Raw genomic sequence first — 22,090 nt, forward strand, 5'->3', positions numbered from 1 at the left:
AAAGAAAACAGAACAGAAGTCAATCAGCTGAAAATTACTATGAAATGACTCAGTGATGGAAACAGTAGACAAGAGCACCAAAACAACTATTATCCTGTACTCCAGATGTTCAAGGACCTAGAAGAAAAATTAAGCTTATTAATTAAAGACATGAGATATAGAACAAAACTAAGTCAAGCATGTTCAGATGAAAATTACAGTATTTTTCTTCACAATATAAGCGGGAAAAAGATCATTAAACTTGTAGAAATAGTCCTGTGGTAGAGCCCCAGCCCCAGCACACACACACACACACACACACACACACACACACACACACACACACACAGTTGCATGTGAAGATGGTTTGGGGGGATTCTTTTTTGTGTGGTGAAATAAAAATACATATTTAAATCATTCCCATCAGTAGTGGACATGCTATCTACTGCTATTGGGTTGATGACGGCACAGTTCAGCTATGCGCCCCTCATTAGTAAGTCAGACTCAATAGTAAGTCAGACTAGGTAGTAATTTCCCATTCATAGTTTTTTATTTTAACACATATATTACGAAAATACAGTGAAGAAACAACTCATTTTATCTGGGATTAAAAAGTCAACCTAAGAACACCACATGTGACATCATTGCATTGTTTTGCACGCACCTTGCATTCCTTGCCCTTCTTCCTCCTCTCTGAAGTGCTACATTAGATGTATTCACCCTAGAAATTATTAACAGGGTTATAATATAGGAAGATGATGCACTGAAGAAAGCAGAATCACCTAGATAAGAAATTGCCAATTGTTTTGTGTGAAAATATGTGAAATATTTTTACAACCTTTTGTATAAAGCAATGTTTTATGTGCAGTACCTACAGATAGAAATGAATCTATATTTCACTTAAGTCCAATGGAGTGTATCAAATATAAAATATAGACATAAACCAAACTTATATGAGCAGCAGTGATTACAGAGAAGCATATACAAAAACCAATTTTTTTTTGTTTTGTTCTGTTTTGTTTTTTTGTTTTGGGGCCGGTCGTGGAGCCTGAACTCTGGGCCTGGGCGCTGTCCCTCAGCTCTTCAGCTCAAGGCTAGCGCTCTACCACTTGAGCCACAGCACCACTTCCGGCTTTTTTTTTCTTTTTGGCTTATGTGGTGCTGAGGAATCAAACCCAGGGTCTCAGGCATGCAAGGCAAGCTCTCTACCACTGAGCCACCTTCCCAGCCCAAAAAACAATATTTTTTAATGTGTTTGTTTTTATTTTTTTGTTCAAGCCCCAGGTTTGAACTCTAGGTCTCCCACTCGCAGATGGTGCTCTACCACTTGAGCCACACCTCTACTTCTAGCTTTTTGCTAATTAACTGAAGAGAAGAGTCTCATAGATTTTTCGGCCTAGGCTGGTTTTGAACCATGATTCTCAGATCTCAACCTACTGAGTAGCTAGGATTACAGGAGTCACCACATCACAGCTTCCTATCTATATCACTGTGGTCAGAAAAGGCAGTGCCAGAACGCCCTTTCCCATTCCACTTGAACTGCTTCCCCACAATTGCAGCAACCGTCCCCTATGACATAAAGCTGTTAGCAACTATGTGATGCCGGCTCCATTCAAGCTTTTCTGTTCAATCTGGCCTTTCTGTGTGGAGTCAGTATGGTGCTCATTTATAATTTCATGCTCCCTCAACGTACCCAGGAAAGTCAGCTCTTGCCTGAAGCTCCAATTTGCCAGTCACACATTGAATCAGCTCTTCTAGACCCACTCTCCTAGCCGCATGTGCCTCTCCACTTGTCTGAAGTTTACATGCTTCCATTTCACTTGGGCATTTTCTTGTAGGACAGAGAAAATTGTAGGTTTCACCAAAACCACCATAGCCTTCATAATTATGCATCCTATTATTTACCATGGATAGTTTGGGAATGTCATAATGTTTATTTAAGAAGTCTAGAATGAGGAGCCATTTATTATTATTATTATTATTATTAATCGCTGCAGTGATAAATCCCACCACTGTCAGGGAACACTGACCCCCGGAATGTATCTCAACATGCACACCTGTGGCACCATCGAGTTGTCAGTTCCTCTTTCACGAGCCTGCTGGTATCCACACTGGATGCCTGGACTTTCCCATTGTAGTATGCCGTTCTCCGGTGCAGTCCTGTTACTGGGCAGGAATTTCTGGAGATGGTTGTCTCCCCCACACCTCTATGAGGTGTGTCCAGATTCTTTCTTTCATGAAGTACACAAAAAAATTGAGCAAGACACAAAAGGATAGTAATAAAAGAGCATCAAGAATTTATTAAAGTAAAAGAAGGATATGCTCCAAGGAAGCAGAAGGCTGGAAAAAGAAGGCTCAAAGAGCCCAGGGCTGTGTTTGGATGGGGCTTTACTTCGGCCATGGTTAGGTATAAGGAGACAAACAGTGAATCACCGAAAGATTCCTTTCTGAAATCGGTCTTGTTGCTTTTGTGCCAAGGGCTAATTCCCAGGTTCTTAACAGGATGCATGAGATGCATTCCATATGTGTGATGTCATAAGTTAGGGTGGCTGCCTAGATCATTTTTTGGGGGGGGGTCCGGTCGTGGGGCCTGAACTCTGGGCCTGGGCGTTGTCCCTCAGCTCTTCAGCTCAAGGCTAGCACTCTACCACTTGAGCCACAGCGCCACCTCCAGCTTTTCCCTTTTTGCTTATGTGGTGCTGAGGAATCGAACCCAGGGCCTCAGGCATGCAAGGCAAGCGCTCTACTAGATCATTTTTAAGACAGCTCCTGGATCATTGCATGTGTGCCCATTATCCAGTTCTAACCAGTTTGGGCAGCTTTTTTGTTCTAAAGGAAATTAGTGGCTCACACCTGTAATCCTAGCTACTTAGGTAGCTGAGATCGGAGGATCAAGGTTCAAAGCAGCTTGGGGAAGACAAATCAAAGAGATTCTTATGTCTAGTTATTAGCAAAAAACCAGAAGTGCTCAAGTGGTAGAGCACCAGCCTTGAGTGAGAGGGCTAAGGGAGAGCACAAGGCCCTGAGTTCAAACTCCAGTATCAGCACAAAAAAATAAATTATTAATTAATTATTAATTAGGCAGATTGGAGCAGTAGGGTGAAGTGATCAGTTTCACAAGCTTGTCCCTTATTATTCCTTCCTCAGTCTTGCTGTGATGAACAAAAAATGATTCCTCCTACTACATCATGATGAACACATTTTATGCTTGATTATTTTAATATCTGCCCCCTGTTCAGTCTATAAAAATGTCTCTATCACCCCTCTTTTGTAGCACAACGGTTGCCTGTCAGACTTCTGACTCAGTGTAGTCAGTAATGGAGAGTGTGCCATGTAAAACGTAATGATGAGGACAAATAGGAACAAACAGGCCTTTAAAACAGACAGCAATTTACTATGGAACTGAATTTCCATTTCTTACTTACAAGGTCCCTAGAAAAGCTTTTCCCTGAGAAGCAATCACAGTAGCTCAGTCATTATGGTACAGGAGAGAGCATGGGTCATTCGAATCAGCCCTTGGGAAGGGTGCCCTTGGCTTTGTACAGTTCTTCTGATAATCAAACAGACATTTCATCAGAAGAGTCTCAATGAGTTTTAGCTTTTCTTTCAGCTGTTCAATCTCAAATACAGTTTTTTGGTGTGTGTGTGTGTGTGTGTGTGTGTGTGTGTGTGTGTGTGTGTGTGTGTGTGTGTGTGTGTGTGTGTGTGTGTGTGTGTGTGTGTGTGTGTGTGTAATTGGTACTCACGGACTCTTACATGCTCACTTAGCTCACCCAGCTTGTGTTCTATCACTTGAGCTCTGCTTTTTTCAGGTGTTTTTTTTTAATTTCCTTTCTTTCTTGTTATTGTGAAAATACTGTACAGAGGGGTTACAATTACATGAGCAAGATAATGAGTACATTTCTTATCAAGCATTGTAGCCTCCTCCTTTGTTTCCCCTTCCCATCCCATCCTCCCCTCGCCCCTCCATTCCTCTCCCCCCCCCCACCAAAGTTGTAAAGTTCGTTTTCGACATACGACTTTCCCATCCCATCCTCCCCTCGCCCCTCCATTCCTTCCCCCCCACCACCAAAGTTGTAAAGTTCGTTTTTGACATACGACTTGTACGTCTCATTGTTACAATGGGTCCACCTGTATCCCTATTTAAACGATTTGTTTTTTCCCTTCCCCTCCACAAATTATACTGACATCAAATACAGTGAAAGCAGGGGTTATACTGTGGGGGGAAAGACATACAAAGCAACAAAGAAATCATCTTATAAATGTGTTAGAAACAATTGCATGAAAGAAAAAAAAATTTGAATCTTAGGGTTCATTTCCCTAACATCAACTTATCTGACCTTTTCTGTTTGACTCAGACATATACTAGTTTTTTTTTCAAGTTGTTTAGACAGAGTCTCATGGACCTTTCTGCATAGACTGTCTTTGAACCCTGATCCTCTAGCGACTTCTATAACCAGGATTATAGGTATTAGCCACAGACCTGACAACCCTCTTGGATCTAACTTTGAAATACAATTTTAACCCTTCCATTGTGGAAATGGCATTTATTGTTTGGAACCAGAAGTCCAAGCTGCTTCTCCAATTTAACAATATCCTGTAACTCTCCTCACACTGAAACAGCAGACCGAGTCAACAATAAGTCCTGGAAGAACTCAGTCTTGAAGCATGTCATATTTCAATGTCAGTCAAATTTCAATACATCTGACAGAATCATCCTACTCATCCTCTTCTTATCCATCCTAACTCCTCCAAATGTTTTGGTAGAAAAGCCTGACATGCTCACCTGCAAGTGCTCAGTCTGATCAGACACTCCTGAATCATCAACCACTACCCACAATGTGTGCAGAGGTAACGGACCTCCCTGTGGATGGAGGCCCAGCAAGCCCCGCCAGAGCCTTCAAGGCTGAAAAGCCCACCACATCTGTGACCTTGGCCAGCACCTCCAACACATTACTGTGCAGCCTTCCTGCCATCCAGATGGTTCAAAAAACCTTCTCCAAGAACTCAGCTGTGAATCGCCTTACCCCAGAGGTCTTGCAGTCAGTGGGATTGTAATCCTCAGAGATTCTGAAGCGCTGGTAGTTGACTTGTTTGGAAAACTTCTGGGAAAAGAGTTTTTCCTTCTGATCCAAAACTTTGTAAACTAGAACTTGGCTTATCATGGTAAATATAATCACTGCATGAATCTTCATGTTGGAACAAACCTCTAACATTGTCAGAAGAAACAAGTTTCAAAACTTAAAAATATCTCAAAATCCAAATTCTACTTCAATAAAAGTTGGCTGGGAGCTGGTGGCTCATGCCTGTAATCCTCAGGAGGCTGAGATCTGAGGATTGCAGTTCAAAGCCAGCCCAGGCAGGAACGTCCAGGAGACTCTTATCTCCAATAAACCACTCAGAAAACTGAAAGAGGCACTGTGGCTCAAGAGGTAGAGTACTAGCCTTGAGCTGAAGAGCTGAGGGACGGCACCCAGGCCCAGCGTTCAAGCCCCACAACGGGACAAATAAATAAATAAATAAATAATTTAGCGAAGTCTCAGTACTTTCAAGGTTAACCCCAAAGTAGACTAGAGAGGAAGCTTCTAACAGATCCTTGACTGCCAACTTGATTAATAAACATCTAGGAGATTAGAGGAACACCTTTGTATTGCATCTGCAGACATTTCCAGATACAACTTGATCATTAGTACTCTGACTACTGAGTGGGTTAATCCCCGTGGTAAATTCATAATATGATGGATTAATTGAAGTTTAGTCCTTTGAGCTATAGATTGTTCTGGTATCTTCCTGGGCCTGAGCACTGTCCCTCAGCTCTTCAGCTCAAGGCGAGCCCTCTACCACTTGAGCCACAGTACCACTTCCAGTTTTCTAGTGGTTTATTGGAGATAAGAGTCTCATGGACTGGGCTGAGAAGTTGGCTCAGTGGTAGAGTGCTTGCCTTGCATGCATGAAGTCCTGGGTTCGATTCCTCAGCACCATATAAGCAGAAACAAGTCGGAAGTAGCGTTGTGGCTCAAGTGGTAGGGGGATAGCTTTGAGCTGAAGAGCTGAGGGACAGCGCCCAGGCCCAGAGTTCAGGCCCCACAACCAACAAAAAAAAAAAAAAAGAGTCTCATGGACTTTCCTGCCAGGGCTGGCTTTGAACTGTGATCCTCAGATCTCGGCCTCCTGAGTAGCTAGAATTACAGGCGTGAGCCACTGGTGACTGGCTTTCCTGTTTCTTTCTTCTTGTCTTCTATGAGGTGAAAATTTTTCCTCCATTATATACTTCCACCATAATGATGTTTTGCCCAAGTGTATGGGCCAAGCCACTAGGAACCCAAATAAATCCTCTTTTCAAGTTGTTTATCACAATGACACTAAAGCAAATAATACAAGAGGGAAAAATAGGTGTTTATTTTCATTGGTAACATAATCATCTATGTGAAAAATCCCAAAGAATCAAATGAAAAACTCCCCAGCCAGACCCGCATTGCTCAGGTCTATAATCCAAGCTATTCGGGAGCCTAAGCTCTAAGAAGCTCAATTAGAAGCCAGGCTGGGTAGGCAAAACCTCAAGGATCTTATCTCCAATAAACCAGCAAAAGTTGGAAGTAAAAGTGTGTCTTAAGTGGCAAAGCACCAGCCATGATTTAAAAAAAAAAAAGCTGAGCCAGAGAGCAAGGCCTTGAGTTCAGGCTTCAGTACTGACAAACAACAACAAGAACAAACCGCAAAATGGTTCCTAAATACCTAGAACTAATAAGCAATGACGTTGAGGTTTCAGGATATACTGTAAATATACAAAGGCTAAGTGCTTTTCGTCACAGCAACAAGCAACAAGGAGAATTTTAAAACACAGTATCATTCAAATTAGTGCAAATGAAATATTTAGGCATAAATATGACAAACTCTATACTAGATATACCATATCTTAAGGAAACTATAAAACTCAGATGAAAGAAACTAAGGGACAGCTAAATGAATGGAGAGATGGGTTCATGGGTGGGAAGACTGTTTTGTCAAGATGACAGTTCTTTCCAATGTGGGCTTTAGAATCAAGTCAACTCCAGTCAAAATACTAGCAAGTTATTTTGTGAATGTCAACATACTGATCCTGAAATGTCATTTAAAGCCAGGCGTTGGTGACTCATATCTTTAATCCTTAGCTATTCAGCAGGCTAAGATATGAGGACTATGGTTTGAAACTAGCATGGGCAGGAAATTCTGTGAGACTCCTATCTCCAATTAACCACACAAAAAAGGAAAAAAGCCAGAAGTACAGCTGTGGCTCAAGTGGTAGTACATAGCCTTGAGCAGAATTGCTTAGGGACAGAGCCTAGACCCTGAGTTCAAGTTCCAGGCCTTGCAGAACACAAAGAAAGATCTATGTAAAGAGACAAAAGACAAAAGAGTAGCCAACACAACATTGAAGGAGCACAAAGTAATAAGACAAATTGTACCTGACTTCAAGACTTAATGTAAGCCAGGTGCTGGTGGCTCACACCTGTAATCCCAGCTATTAAGGAGGCTGAGAACTGAAGATTGCCATTCAAAGCCAACCCAGGCAGAAAAGGAGGACTTCCTGGAAGAGAAAGACAGAAGGAGGGGAAGGGGGAAAGGAAAGAAGACTGGGGATGTGTAAAATAGAGCATATTGCACAGGTGCGCTCACAAAGAAGATGGACATAATGAAAGCCACCAAACATGAAATAGGGGTAGACAATGAAACACTATTCAAAAGTGGCATTAAGACAACAGTAGAGGTGTAGAGGTGTGAGCTTGTTCTTAGTACACTGTATCCATCTTTGCAGTTATCACAATGAAACACCTTTGTATTATTATTGATATGTGCTAATTAAAAGTATCTATCTATCTATCTATCTATCTATCTATCTATCTATCTATCTATCTATCTATCTATCTATCTATCTATCTATCTAAACAATCTCACTAACCAGAAAGCAAACAATCAAATTAAAAATTGTTCAAAAGATTTCTGGAGACTGGTTCAAATGGCAGAGTATCTGCTTAGTAAGCACAAGGCCCTGAGTTCAAACCCCATACTGTCCCTTCTTCCCCCCACCCCCCAGAGTCAAAAAGAAAATCAGGCATAGGACGGGGCACTGGTGGCTCATGCCTGTAATCTTGGCTACTCAGAGGATGAGAAAGTCTGTGAAACTCATCTCCAATTAACTTCTCACCCCTCCCCAAAAGCTGGAAATGCAAGTGTGGCTCAAGTGGTAGAGCATTAGCAATGAGTGAAAAAGTCAAGTGAGAGTGTGAGGCATGAATTCAAGCCCTAGTGCTAGCAAACACACACACACACACACACACACACACACACACACACACACACACAAATGTAGGCATGGTAGTAACCACCTATAATCCCAACACCTGGGAGACTAAGGAGGATTGCAAGAATATTTGGTAATATATATCAAAGACTTTGCAAAAAATAATATCCTTCTAGGCAGTATGATGGTACATGTCAATAATCCTAGCATTCAGGAAACTGAGGAAGGAGGATTAGTAGTTCAAATCCTTCTGATTAATTTGCATAAAATTTCTCAGGATTATGGGGAGAAAGATCACAAAAGGAGGAAATTCTGCCAATAATAAACCCTTTTACTGCTTCCATAGTTCTTCTATTTCTAAAATGCAATATAACTGAAATCATAGCTTTTTTTTCCAGATTGGTTTCTTTTACTTTAATATTTACTGGTTGTAGGAAGTGTCTTTTCATGGCTCTATTGTTCATTTCCATTTAGCACTGAAGACAATTCCACTCTCTGTAGGTACCACAGTTTGTTTACCTTTTCATCCACTGAAGGATGTGTTAATTGCTTCTACATTTTGGCAGTTATAAATAGAATGGCTACAAGCATCTGGGTGAAGAGTTTTATGTAGACATTGTTTTTAAGCCCACTGGGAAAATACAAGGACAGCACTTAGTAGATTATCTGGTAAGAGAATATACAGGAAACTTTTTTCAGCAGTTTTCCAAAGTGGCTGTACATTTGCATTTCACCAGACACAGGATACTTGTGGTACTGTCATCATATCTCATCCACATACATGCTACCACCCTGACAGGTGATGCTGCCCTTGGTCAGGTATTGGTCTGGTTTGCTGGTGGCTCACACCTGTAATCCTAGCTACTCAGAGGCTGAGATATGAGACCCCTGGTTCAAAGCCAGCCTCCGAAGGAAAGTCTGTGAGGCTCTTGTCTCCAATTAACACTATAAAACTGGAAGTGGTGCTGTGGCTCAAAGTGGCAGAGCACTATCCTTGAGCAAGAAAGCTCAGATACAGTGCTCAGGCCCCAAGTTCAAGCCCCCACAACCAGGAAAAAAAAAGTTGCTTCCCTCCCACATGCCCTTTGCAGTCTGTACCCTTTGGAAGGAAGTTATAAATCATGGACAGCCTTAAGTCAAAGAATTGTATTCCACCTCTTAGCACAGTGGCATGCAAATTATTTGGAAGTCTTTTTTTTTTCTTTTGGGCCTGGCTCACTTTGCTTATTATAATTTTTTTATTGTGAAAATACCGTACAGAGGGGTTACAATTACACGGGCAAGGTAATGAGTACATTTCTTATCAAGCATTGTAGCCTCCTCCTTTGTTTCCCCTTCCCATCCCTTTATTTGGAAGTCTTCTGCATAGATATCTCTCTCCATTTATTTATCCGATCATTATATTATGTGGAGTAATGAGTGTGCAGCATTTTGTTTAATTTCATACTGGGGCTTGGACTCAAGGTCTGAAGGCTGTCCCTTAGATCTACCAGTTGAGCTATACCTCCACTTCCGGCTTTGGGGTGGGTAGAGGCAAGATTCTCACGGAGGTTCCAGCCTGGGCTGGCTTCCAACGAGTGTCCTCAGCCCTCCGCCTTCAGAGTAGCTGGGTTTACAGGTGTGAGCCACCAGCGCGGGCTTTAGGAACTGATTTTATCCTCTGGATTACAATTCAATGCTATATTTTTTAAAATGATTGTGCTGATCGCTTAACGCTGGCCCGCGGGAGGCTTTTCGGTGGATCCTCGTGTTCGTGTCCATTTTTCACAGGAACACATACAATCCGTGTGGACAAAACTCTCTCCGCGGGCCCGCGATGGCGTTCTAAGGGCGTTGAAACAAGATTGGAGAACCGCTGCGCCAGGACGCCCCTTCCCGACCTCCGCGAGGTACTTCTGCGGTCCGCGCGGATCCGCGGGGCGAGCCACGCTCGGGAACCCCCCACACCCCACATTTACCTCACCACCTCTGCAGGGGGTGGAGGGGGGGCGGGACTCCCCCGGGAAAACGAAGCTTCCCTCCGCCTTGTCTTTCCTGCAAACGCCACGACGGGGCGCCAAGTCCCCCGCGGAGCGTGGGGAAGGGTCGGCGGCCCGCCCGGCCCAGCGCTCCGGGGTCGGGCCACGTGCGCGCGTGGCGCCCCCGGGCCGGGCGCGGAGGTCCTGCCGGGGTTCTCCATCCCGTCGTCGGATGCGCGCTGGAGGCTGTCCAGGGCGCGCGTCGCGGCTGAAAGCCGCGGGACGGACAGCTCCCCGGGCCTTGCCTTGGGGGCCTGGCCCTGCACCCCGCGCTTCTGGTCGGTCCCAGGCTCTCTCTCCTCTGCCAGCTCACGCAAGACAGCCAGCGATGAACGCCTGCAGCTGGAGACCTGGCTAATTGATACAATAAGTTCTGTAATTGCCTCAAAAATAAGGTAATGGTTTGGCAGAGGGAATGCTTTGATCTTATCAGCCAGGCGGAATCTCTCCAAATGAAACTTCAGAGAAGGGGGGGGGGGAGCTCCAACTGGGAGTGTGAAGCCCAGGAACAGCCTGCTCCCCGCGTCGCCCTGCCCCCGCACGCCCTGTGTCCTTCCGAAGGCTCTGGAAGGGATGGACACGCTGTCCCACGAAGACAGAAGAATGCGGGGCCGTGAGATAGGGTGGAGGTGGGGGAGGAAGGCGGGGCCGGGGTGTCCCTGCTGCTCACATCGGGCTGGAATGGCAAAGTAGGCCTAGAGAGGCTATCAGAGGAAGAGATGGAGCGGAGGTGAGGAACTGACAGAGGATAGAAAAACCTATGTTGGCTCTAGAGCAGAGGATGTTTTTGTTACACAGTGAAGGCAGGGAAACAGAGGGAGGAAAACCTTGGATGTTCTGTCTTCTCTAAGAATTTGCATACACACACACACACACACACACACACACACACACACACACACACACACACACACACACACACACACACACACACACACACACACACACACACACACACACACACACACCCTCTCTTGCTCTGCGCTGTGGGTGTCCCTGCCTGGCAGAGGCCCCAGCACAAAGAGGATTAGAGAGATGAGCTAATCTGGTTTGTATCCCAGACATGGCCTCAGAAGGGGACCCTGGCTACCCTGATGTTTGAGAGAATAGAGGAGTGAGAAGCCCTTCTTTGGGGCTCCTGGCTGATAATATCAGACACCCTCCCCACTGAAATCCCCAGGGTTCCACAGTTGTGACTTCAGAGTCAGGTTTAGGAAGGAAAAAAAAGCAGAAGCTTTAGGGGAACAGGTTCACGGCACTTTCCACTAGGTTGCTGGAGCTGCAAAGGGAGAGATAAGAGACAGAGAGCAAGAAAGGAGAGAAACAAACTCACACACCAAAAATACAGGGATGGGTAGGCAGGCACACACAGATGTGGAAGAAGGAAAGGAGGGAGGGGAAGGGGACGAACGGATGGAAGGAAGGCTGGGCATCTGTGGCTCAATCCTATCATCCTTGCTACTCCAGAGGCTGAGATTTTAGGACTGAGATTGGAAGCCAGCTGGCAGGAAAGTCCATTAAGGACTCCAATTAAGAAGTGGTGCTGTGGCTCAAGTGGTAGAGCTCCAGCCTTGAAATGAAAAAGTTAAAGGAGACTATCCAATCCCACAGTTCAAGCCCTAGTACCATAGCAAGACCAACAATGGTGCAGATTCACATAGAGAGAAAGATGGAGAGACACCCAGGTGCATGCTTGCTGAAAGACTGAGTGATACAGTCTGCAGAGACAGTCAACCCTGTCTCTGCAGGGTTTACCCTGTCTCTGTTTAGAAAGAGAAAGGCAGGCAAACATCCACCTGGGGGAGGGGGTAGGCTGGCAGATGTAGACACACAGAGAGACAAATGAAGACTGAGAGAGAAACCTAGAGACACAACAGGAATAGACACAGAACATGGAAACACAGCCAGAGACAGAGGGATGGGGAGAGCATAGGAATAAGAGGTAGAGCCTGCAGAGAAAACCTGGATTGGGAAGGAGGCAGACAGTAAGCCTGGTGATATTTTTTTTTTCCAAATCACACTTCCAGATCATTCCAGGGCCTAGAACAGGTGGAAGAGAGAGAAAGAGGGCTTGATACCTAAACTATCTGATATAGGCATAGTGGGCAAAAGGGGCAAAATAGGGAACTGTCCTCTGGGAACAGGCTGGTCAGTGACCACCCAGGATCCCAGCGGCACACCCACTGGCCTCACACAGAACCTGGGCCACCCGCCCAGCCCAGGATGGCCTTCAGCCCGCCCACCGCCTGGCTCCAGTCTGATGTGAGCCAAAGTGCTAGACAACTTCAGATTCATCCCCCATCCCCCGTCCCCCCCCCCCCCAGCCCTCCTCCCAAAGGCTCCTCTTCTTCCTCTTCTCCATTAAATCTCTCCTGGTCCCAGAGAACTCTTTGCTCCTTGGAAAGGGAGGAAAGGGATACTGTGCCACCAAAGCCCCCTTTCTTAATTTGAATCTTGACCCCCTCCCCTTCCAAAAAAAAAAAAAAAAAGCCTCCTTGGCCTGGCCTCTGAGCAACACGCCTGGGAACTCATAAATACCAAGGAGAGGCCAGCCAGGCTGTGTACAAAGCATGGGTCCCCACGCCACCCCTCGCCCCCCTTAAACACGCCTGGGTTCTTCCCAAGCTCCCTTTCCCCCCAGACACCTGCATGGTGCAGCAGGACAGGAGAAGGAGACTAGAGGCCTGTGTGAAACTGGCCCCCATTCAAGAGAGACCTGCTTCAGTTTGCAAAGAAATCTCAGGAAAGGCTGGTTTCAGGGCCCCTTGTGCAAGTAGCAGGCTCAGGAATTCCTTGACTCCCATCCAAACCTCCCCCCACCCAGCCCCTTCTTGGCCTTTCTCTGCTCATTACCATCCACACCACCTCCCACCCACCAGGAAAGAGAAGGTCATCACTAAAGGGGCCCAGGAAAGGGGGGGGGGACTTCCAGGGATAGAGCAGGGCAGAGTAAGAGCTATTTACCCACACCCCAGTTCCCCTTAGCTCATCTCTGCTCCGGCTAGGGGCCAGTAAAAATGTATTCAATTCAGCTACGCATAGCTGAGAATAGAGTGAAAGATGAGTCTCTTAAGTAGCCTTGCTGGGTAGTACAGTGTCCAGTGTGAGAGCAGGCTCTTCTCCCATGGGAATCCACTTTTGAAAAAGCAGGGTGCTATGGTGCCTTCAGGAGGAAGAGGGGAAGATTCAGCTCAGCTGGATAGGGTGGAATTAGTTGCCCAGTGGCCCCAGGGAATCTGGCAGCCTTGGGAATTGGGAGACTCTTGAGTTCGTCAAACGTCTGTTCAATATATCTGCAGCATGCTACCTTCAACCCTAGCACATACTGTCCTGAGACAGCTTTCATTCTTGCCTTCTATGCCATTTAGGATGCCCTGGCCAGTAGGCACACAGCAGGTGCTTAATAATTGCATACATGCTGACTTGATTCCATGCAGGGTCCTCCAGATCTGTATTTGACTCTCTAATCAGAGGCTCCTCCTCCTAGGTGCCGTAACTTTAGAGAAGGATTGGGGGATGCACTGGGAGATAAAGCCAAGGAGCTAGCCCGAGACTCTGGCCTTGACACAGCAGACCCTTGCGTGAGGAGCTGAGCGCTCCAATTGTGTCTAGGACCTTGAGCTTGGACGTTTGTTTTGAGATTTGAAGCTCCAAAGTGGCAGATCCCAGAAAACCTCTTCTCTGGCTCTGTATTTGTTCTCCAGTTAAGTGGTTGAGTGCAGCTCTTGCAGTCAGCTGGCTCCAGCAGCCTGGGCTGCTCCTGGGGAACTGGGGCCTGGGAGAGGGGGAGAAGGGGTGAAAGGAGCAAAGGCCCATCCTGGGTTGCCTACTTGCAGCAGAGGTGGCCTGTAAGCCTTGGGGAGAAATCTTGTCCCCTGAGTTGTGCTCATTCTTAAGAGTTGCCGGTAGTTTTTTGAGCTGCCCCCGCCCCTTTCAGCTTACTCAGAAACATACTTTAATAGCTGATCATCTATGTTGTGCCAAGACACGGTCCCACTCAACTATGAAGACAACTAAAGCCAAAGAAGGGGCCTCAGAAGTGAGTTTGGAGCCCGTGTGGATGAGTCCACCCCAGGGTAGATGTGATCATCTCCAGCTCCTATCCCACAACCCCCCAGGCCCATATGTAGAAGCAAATGCAGGGCCAGAGTCACACCCAGGTCTAAACACACAGGGGAGTCTGAGAAAGGCTGCTGGAGCTGGAAGACTGCTGTCCTGCAAAGTAGGTGGGGCTGGACTGGGAGGAGGCGAGGGAATGGTCCAAGGAAAGGGGCCCCGCCAGGAAAGGGACTGGGCTTTTTCGGCTTCCACCTGCCTCTCTCAAGGAAACTGGTCATAGTCTGTGTGCTGCTTTTAAGGCCATAATAGGCCAACCAGAGCCTAGCAGAATGGAGGAGAGGAAGGAAAGAATGCAGTCCTAGTTCATGTGGCCAGCTGCTTGTTCTGAATGGTGTCTGCAGTGTCCAATGTCAGACAACCTAATGGTGATGGACACCTCCCTTCCATGACTTGGACTATGCTCCATTATTTGAATTCCTCTCCTCTGTCCTTGTTTTCTTGACTCCAGCTGGTTGGTCTTCTTATTCGCCCCTGCACACCAACACACTCTGGCCTTATATTGACTCTGGATCCTCCCAGCATTTTGCCTCATCTCTGCAAGGCTTTGTTTGCTTGGATGTCACTGTGATGAGAGACCCTGGTTTTAACTGTGCCCCAGCCCCTTACCCTTCTCTATTTCCCCAAAGCCCCTACTACTTTCTGACATCTTCTTCTTTTTTTGGGGGGGGGGTCTAGTTGTGTGGCCTGAACTCTGGGCCTGGGCGCTGTCCCTCAGCTCTTCACAGCTCAAGGCTAGTGCTCTACCACTTGAGCCACAGTGCCACTTCCGGCTTTTTTCTTTTTGCTTATGTGATGCTGAGGAATCGAACCCAGGACCTCAGGCATGCAAGGCAAGCGCTCTACCACTGAGCCACCTTCCCAGCCCCACTTTCTGACATCTTCTATGCTTCACTTCTCACATGATTTAAAGATTCCCCAATTTTGATTGTCTAGAGAAATAGTTACCATAAATCAAAATCATTTCAAAACAATCTACATGTTAATGGTCTGTTTTCTGCCCCAATAGAAGGTAAACTCGATGAAGGCAGACATTATTTCGTTTTGCTTTGCTCTGTGCGTAGCACAGTCCTAGCACACAGTAAACAATAAAGATTTGTTGGCTTGAGGAAGGTGTTTGGCTCCTGACTGAGAAGTGGGGAGAGGGACTAGAAGCCCCTCTGGATCCGGGTCTCCTGCTTCTGCCTCTGAGATGTCTCCAGCCAGCTGGGCCCTATCCTTCACAGCCTGGCTTCTCTAACACCCCACCACCCACACAACGACTGACAGTGAGACTGGGGTTAAGAAGGTGGGCACTGACTAGCAAATTGTTTACACTCATACTTTATACTTTAGATAAGTCAGGAGGAGAGGCATGTAGGACACCTGGCAATGAGGGGCGGGCTAAGCTGGAGAAACTGAGGCTGAAGGCAGGGCCAGATCCCAGAGCAAGTCTCAAGTTGGAAGGCACAAGGCTTTATGCTAGGTTTCTCAGCAAGTGCCATCCTGTCTGCGGGGACTCTACCTGCCAGCCTGGGAAGTGGGAGTAGGGTGGAGGGTGAGCAGAGGAGGAGATTCTCCAGTCTCCCCAGGACACCACGTCGGGATGGAGCATGGATGCAGGAGCCGTAGAAATGAGGAAGGTGGGAAGGGTGGAAAGCGGAGGAGCAAATGGCTCCAGGGCTTCTCCTCTCTTACCAGGACCCCCACCCTGGCCTCTGGTGGGGGGGGGGTCGGGGGGAAACGGCCCAGATGTTTCTGATTCTTTCCTACTTGCGGCTCCGCCCGAGAGGGTGGGGGGCCCAGCGCTGTGGAGCCGCGGCCATAAGGCGTCGGGCATCGCCCAGGGCCCGTCGGCGTGTCTCCTCCACGCGGGTCCGCTGCAGGGGCCTCGGTAGCCCGGACGGAACGGCGTGGGGGAAGGAGGAGCGCCGCTCGGAAGGAGCAGGGCGCGGAGTGGGAGTTGACTTTGTTTCTACCCATTTCGCGGAAGCGTGAGCATGGAAGGCACCCGGGTAACACGCGTGCCTCTTCCGTCCTCAGCTTCCCTGTCGCTGCCCTTGTATGCGAGGGGACTCGGGGGGTGTCTGCAGCGCCCTCCCACTCGGCGCGCTTCGCCATCCACGCCGCGTTCCGCGTTCCGAGTGAAGGGCGCTAGGACCCGGTGACGCGGCGGCGCTGGCCGGCCGGGGCTCCCAGGGCGCCGTGGAGCGGCGGCCCCCCGTCGTGTCGTGTCGCCCGGGGAGCAGGTGGGGCGCGGCGCGGCGCGGCGGCACGAGGAGAGCCCCGGGGGAGCCGACGGGAGGCGGCCGCCACACCTCGGGCGCCGCGGAGCACCGGGGTCGGCGCAGGCGGAGCCGCCCCGAAGGCTGCGCGTGTTCCCAGCTTCGGCCCCGCCCCGCGCCGTCCAATGAGAGCCTGTGGCTGGAGGGGCTGTCCGCGTGCTCGGCCCCGCAGCTCCACTCCGCGCCTCGGAAGCCCTGACACCGCCCCCGGCGCTCCAGCCGCGCACCCCGGGACCCCCAGCTAGCTAGCGTCGTCGGTTTCCCAGCATTGCCGTTCGCGCCCTCCCCGGGACCCCGCGCGGTGCCCCGTTACTCCACGTGACCTTCGATCGCAGCCGCTCGCGAACCCCATGGCCACCCAGAAGGGGGAGGCAGGAGCAGCCTGAGTCACCCCAGACGGTGCCCCGTCCACGCCCCTCCGGGCTGCGCGGCCGGGAGCCTTCGGGGAGCTATGCTGAGGTCCGGTGGTGCGCAGAAAGCCGCGCAGCACGCCCCTCGGCGCGCCCGCGCCCCGACCCCCGCGCCCGCGCCCCGATCTGCTGCCCCCGACGTCTCCCCGGCTCCGGCCCGCCTTGGTCTTGCCTGCTTTTTGCTGCTGCTGCTGCTGACTCTGCCAGCCCGCGTAGACTCGTCCTGGTGGTGAGTGTGGATCTCGGGGCTGGGCGGCGAGGTGCCCCGCGGGCGGGGATACACAGCTCCAGGCACCGGCGGCACCGGGGTGTAGAGCTGGGAGGCAGAGGTGATCCCGCCCGGGCCGTCACTCAAGTCGTGCGGAGCCCATGACGAGATCACCGGGGAGGAGATGGAGCACCGCGCCTTACCTGCGCGGGGAGGGCGTGGATGCCCTGGAGTAGAGGCCTGGGTCTCAGGAAATGTCCCCTTGGGGCTGGGGAGCCATGCGAGCCTCTCAGGGCAGAAGCCACCTTCAGGTCTTCCCTCCAGGTGGGTCAAGGAACTAGCCGCCCCTCTGAAGCTCGTGGCCGGCTCAGACCGCCAGAGGTCCCCCCCCCTCCCCGGTGGAGGGGACAGCTAGCCGGGGCAGAGGAGCTTCGCTAATCTAGCCCACCCTGTATGTATCACAGAATGGCGCTGGTGCGCACCGGGCGCGAAGACAGGAGTGAGATCCAGGCCTAGTTTATCACCCCACCAAATGAAGACTGTCTTCAGTCACGGTTTTGGGATGTCACTGGGGTCGGTGGTTTCTCCCTTCTTGCTTTCCTTTCCCACAGGACCCCACGTCCCATTTCTCCTTTCCAAGAGCCAGAGGCTTCTGGAGTCCCAAAGTAGTGAGAGAACTTCTACTCAGGTTTCTCACTGGCCTCAGACTTCACAAGAGGGCGGAGGAGGCAAAAGACATTACAAATCTACTGCGTATCTGTGGTCTGTCTTTTCATACTCCCTCCCCCCGTCTCGACCCCCAAGGGCTCCCCAGTCCAGAATGGCACTCGTACTCCTAGTGCCGCTCTCCTCCTTCCCCACCACGGCGGGGGGGGGGGGGAAGGAGGGCGGCAAGGGGGAGACTTGGATTGAGAAAAGATTTGATGCTCTTATCTTTCCCCTACCCCTCCAATCAAACTGGCCTCTTGGACTGGATGAGTGCCCCTTTACCACGCACTGCCCCCCTTCTTTTCCTAACTGTGCTCCTCCTCCTCCCTTTCAACCCCTACCCCCACGAAGTGTGGTCTCTTCTCCTCTTGCGCCCTGTGGCTTTTCTCTTCACTTGGAATCTTGGCTGGAAGGGCGAGGGGTAGCTGGCTGAGGGGCCAGCCAGCTTGGGCTGCAGATTCCTATCATTTCAAGATGCGTCTCTTTATCCCCACCCCCCATTTTCCTGTTGAAGAAAAATCTCTCTTTTGGATCTTTTTTATCTCTGTAGTGTTGGAGAAGGCAAGAAGGGGGGTTCTGGATGGGGGAGCAGAGAGGCCTATATCTTACATCTGGCTTGAAACATTCCTTTCCAAGGGAAAAAGGAAGAAATGAGACTGGATAAAAGCCTTTCAATGTTCAGAGTGAGATCAAAGCCATCCTTTACCTCCACAGCTTAGTTTGACTTGAATCTCCTAGTGTCTCTGTTGAGAAAGGAGAAAGTGACAGCTGCCCATCTTTATTCAGCCTAAATGGCAATTTGCCTTTAGGAACTCTTGATTGCTCCTTGTCAGTTTGGGAGGTGATCTTGGGAATCAACTGGTATTTAGATGAAGAAGTATCACTCTGGTAATTTCAACATGCTGGTAGTGGTTCCTAAAGACCTAAATAGGATTCTTCCTAGTCCCCATTTCTTACCCTCCCCTCCTCTTTTTTTTTTTCTTTTCTCCCTCTCCTGTCCTCCTCCCACATGGTTCATATTAATGATGGTGGAAAAACTCTAAATGGAAGAGTGGGAAGGGAGCGGGGTTGACGTGCAGAGGGACTTAGCAGTCCCTGTGAAATGGAAGCTGGCACAGCAGGGCCAAGATGGACAGTGGGTGCACAAGTTGTTTCCATCTCCTTCCCCCACCTGTCACAGCTGCAGCTCACGATGCCTGCCTCATGGGTAACCACTTCTAGGATAAGATGAAAAGTTTAATTCTGAAGGCAGGTCAGGCCTCCAAGGGAATTATCGGTTCCCCTTAAGAAAATCCTAGCATGACTGATACAACCCCTGGAAGAGACAGATGCCCGTTGATGTGGTGTGCCCATGCTCTCCTGAGGAGCATCACTGTTACCAGCTATGATCTTTCATAGCCTCAGATTCCTCCCTTTCATCTCCAATCACTCCCTTCCGACTTGTATCCTGAGAGGAAATGGTTTCTCCTTAGTTTTTGATAAACAGTAAGAAATAAGGGGCTCCCACCATGAGCTTGTTTCATCTTGCAGGGGGTTAGCAGAAGAGAATCAGGAGCATAGGGCTGTACTCATGGCTTATAAAGAGAGGATCACAGGGTAGTGTCATAGTAACACTACTGTTACAAACAACAGTTGCCAATTAGTGAGCCCCTACCAAACTCCAGGCATGATAGCCAAGTATTATCTTTGTTAATCCCCTGAAGACTCCAGTGAGGTAGGTATTACTATTCCTTGTTCATAAATCAAGAGAAGAAGAGAGGGATAGTAAGAAATTTGTTCATGGAAATGGTACTGTGGCTCAAGTGGTAGAGTGTTAATCTTGAGCTGAAGAGCTCAGGGACAGTGCCCAGACCCAGAGTTCAAGCCCCATGACGGACCAAAAAAAACCTTTTTTTTTTTGAACAATGGGTGTCAACCTAAAACAAAACAAAACAAAACAAAAACTCTGCATGTCTCTCTTGCCCCTGAAGTAAAAATACTAAACCTGGGCCAAGCATGGTGATATTTACATAATCCAAGCAGTGTAGAGGCAGGCAGATAACAAGTTCAAGGCCAGCCTATGCTATACTGTAAGACCATCCTAACAAAAGAAATCAAAAACAAAAAAATGAACTTGGACTTTGGAGTTGGATGGTTCTCCTCCAACTAGCCCTAATGGATAGAAGAATACTCTCAACATCCTGAAACTGAAAATTCAGTTTCTTCAACTATCGAGTGGAGTTTTCTCTCTCTCTCTGGCACCCCCCCCCCATGTGTGTGTGTGTTGGGATTTTTGTACAGAAAAATACTTTGTGAACTGTAAAGTACTATACCAATGATGTGGTTTAAAAGGAGATTTAGGGAAGTTAATAGCTTTATCTCTATACTCGAAGTCTTACAAGTACCAAGTAGAACCATATATATATATGGGGATGTACACAAAAACAGGGAAGGAAAAAAAAAGATTCCTGGACTCATGAAAAGGGCACAAACAGAATATCTACAAATAGACTGACAGGTTGACACAGAATAAAACTAACAAAACTAAGCCGGGCGCTGGTGGCTCACGCCTGTAATCCTAGCTACTCAGGAGGCTGAGATCTGAGGATCGCGGTTCAAAGCCAGCCCGGGCAGGAGAGACCGTGAGACTCCTATCTCCAATAAACCACCAGAAAACCGGAAGTGGCGCTGTAGCTCAAGTGGTAGAGCGCTCGCCTTGAGCTGAAGAGCTGAGGGACAGCGCCCAGGCCCAGAGTTCAAGCCCCATGACCGACAAAAAAAAAAAAAAAAAAACTAACAAAACTATGGCTGGTGAGGAGACAGGGAAGTTGGAGATAAATCAGAGAAGTTAGGTGTTCACATAGTACCCACTATGTGCTTGACACTTTTTTTAAAAATACATTTTTAATTTACAATGGAAAGGTTTTCGTTCCCTTCCCCCCCCCTTTTTTTAAGTCTTTGAGGTTTCATTGTCTTTGTGCTAGTACCAGGACTTGAACACAGAGCCTCTTGCTCTCAATCAGATGATGGTTCTGTGCCACTTAAGCCAAGCCTCTAATACGACATTTTGTTGGTTAACTTGAGACTGTTTCTTGGATTTTTCTGCCTAGACTGGCCTCAAATCATTACCCTTCAGTACAAGACATCTGAGTAGTGAGATTACAGAAGCGGACAGCCGCAGTGGCTCAGAATAGTGTTCTCTTTGGTCTTATTTTTGGTCTTTTATGTAGTTGGCCTTTTCTCCCTTGTTGTGATTAAGTTCTCATTTGTCTTTAGGATTAGTTCATCACCACATGTCAGTGCCATGTCTTGGACATGTTTTTAGTTTGTCCTCCAAAGGTTTATGAACTGGAAACTTGGTCTTCAATGTTGGTGGAACCTTTTAAATGGGGCCTAGTGACAGGGGTGGTCAGAGGCACTGCCATTGGCCCAAATGAATGCTGGTCTCAAGGACTGACTTGGTTCTTCACAGTGAATGGGTGGTTAGAGAGCAAGCTCTCTGTTTCAGCTCTTCCTCTTACTTCCTGCCTCAACCCTGTGAACTCTCCCTCCTTATGTACTAGAAACTTCTCACTCCTGGAAAATACTGAAGTTAATAAAAGATCAGAAATCTCCACCTTCAAAAGGACAATGTATTCACATCAGGTTGGAATCTTCATAAAACTCAAATTCTGATTCAGCAGGCCTGAGGATAGGTGTTGAGTTGTGCATTTCCAGTGACTCCCTAGGTGATGCACATACTACTGCTCTGGGGACCAGGCTTTGAGGAGCAAGGGGCAAAAGAATTTGTCAAAGGAAAGAATGTGAACTGGCTAAAAGCCGGTGAACAGAAGTCATCTGGTGCAGGAGGTGGGGAAGGAAGTAAAGCATTAATTTCTGGAAAGGAACAAAAAGACCAAAGTCAAAGTCTCTGGTATACTCTCCTGCACCATGAGAGGGAGGAGTACCTTAAACATTTTTGTGCCTCAAATAACCGAACCCCATGCTTGGCACAGAGTTTTTTTGCAAGCATGATATTAACTGAGGTCCAACCTCAGGCTTAGCACTGTCGAAGCTCCTTACTCCAAGTGACTACAAAGGATGAATTATTGGACAACAGGCAAACTCCATGCACTGCAGGGTCTTGA

General features: G+C 48.2%; 1 protein-coding gene and 1 pseudogene across 1 annotated transcript in view; one reads left to right on the forward strand and one right to left on the reverse strand.

The window, feature by feature from the left end:
• Positions 1-3,125: 3,125 nt before the first annotated feature.
• Positions 3,126-16,356, reverse strand: LOC138817087 (SHC SH2 domain-binding protein 1-like; annotated as a pseudogene).
• A 644-nt stretch (positions 16,357-17,000) lies between these two features.
• The window catches only part of Wnt2b (Wnt family member 2B), a 14,220-nt gene continuing 9,130 nt past the window's right edge, over positions 17,001-22,090 (forward strand). The window contains exon 1 of the mRNA XM_070006310.1: positions 17,001-17,297. Coding sequence (XP_069862411.1) covers positions 17,110-17,297 — 188 coding nt within the window. The 5' untranslated portion in view covers positions 17,001-17,109. The remainder of the gene's footprint in view (positions 17,298-22,090) is intronic.

The sequence above is a fragment of the Dipodomys merriami genome, unplaced genomic scaffold (assembly GCF_024711535.1).
Source record: "Dipodomys merriami isolate MVZ:Mamm:240054 unplaced genomic scaffold, mDipMer1.0.p SCAF_7, whole genome shotgun sequence".
In the NCBI taxonomy this organism is placed as follows: domain Eukaryota; kingdom Metazoa; phylum Chordata; class Mammalia; order Rodentia; family Heteromyidae; genus Dipodomys; species Dipodomys merriami.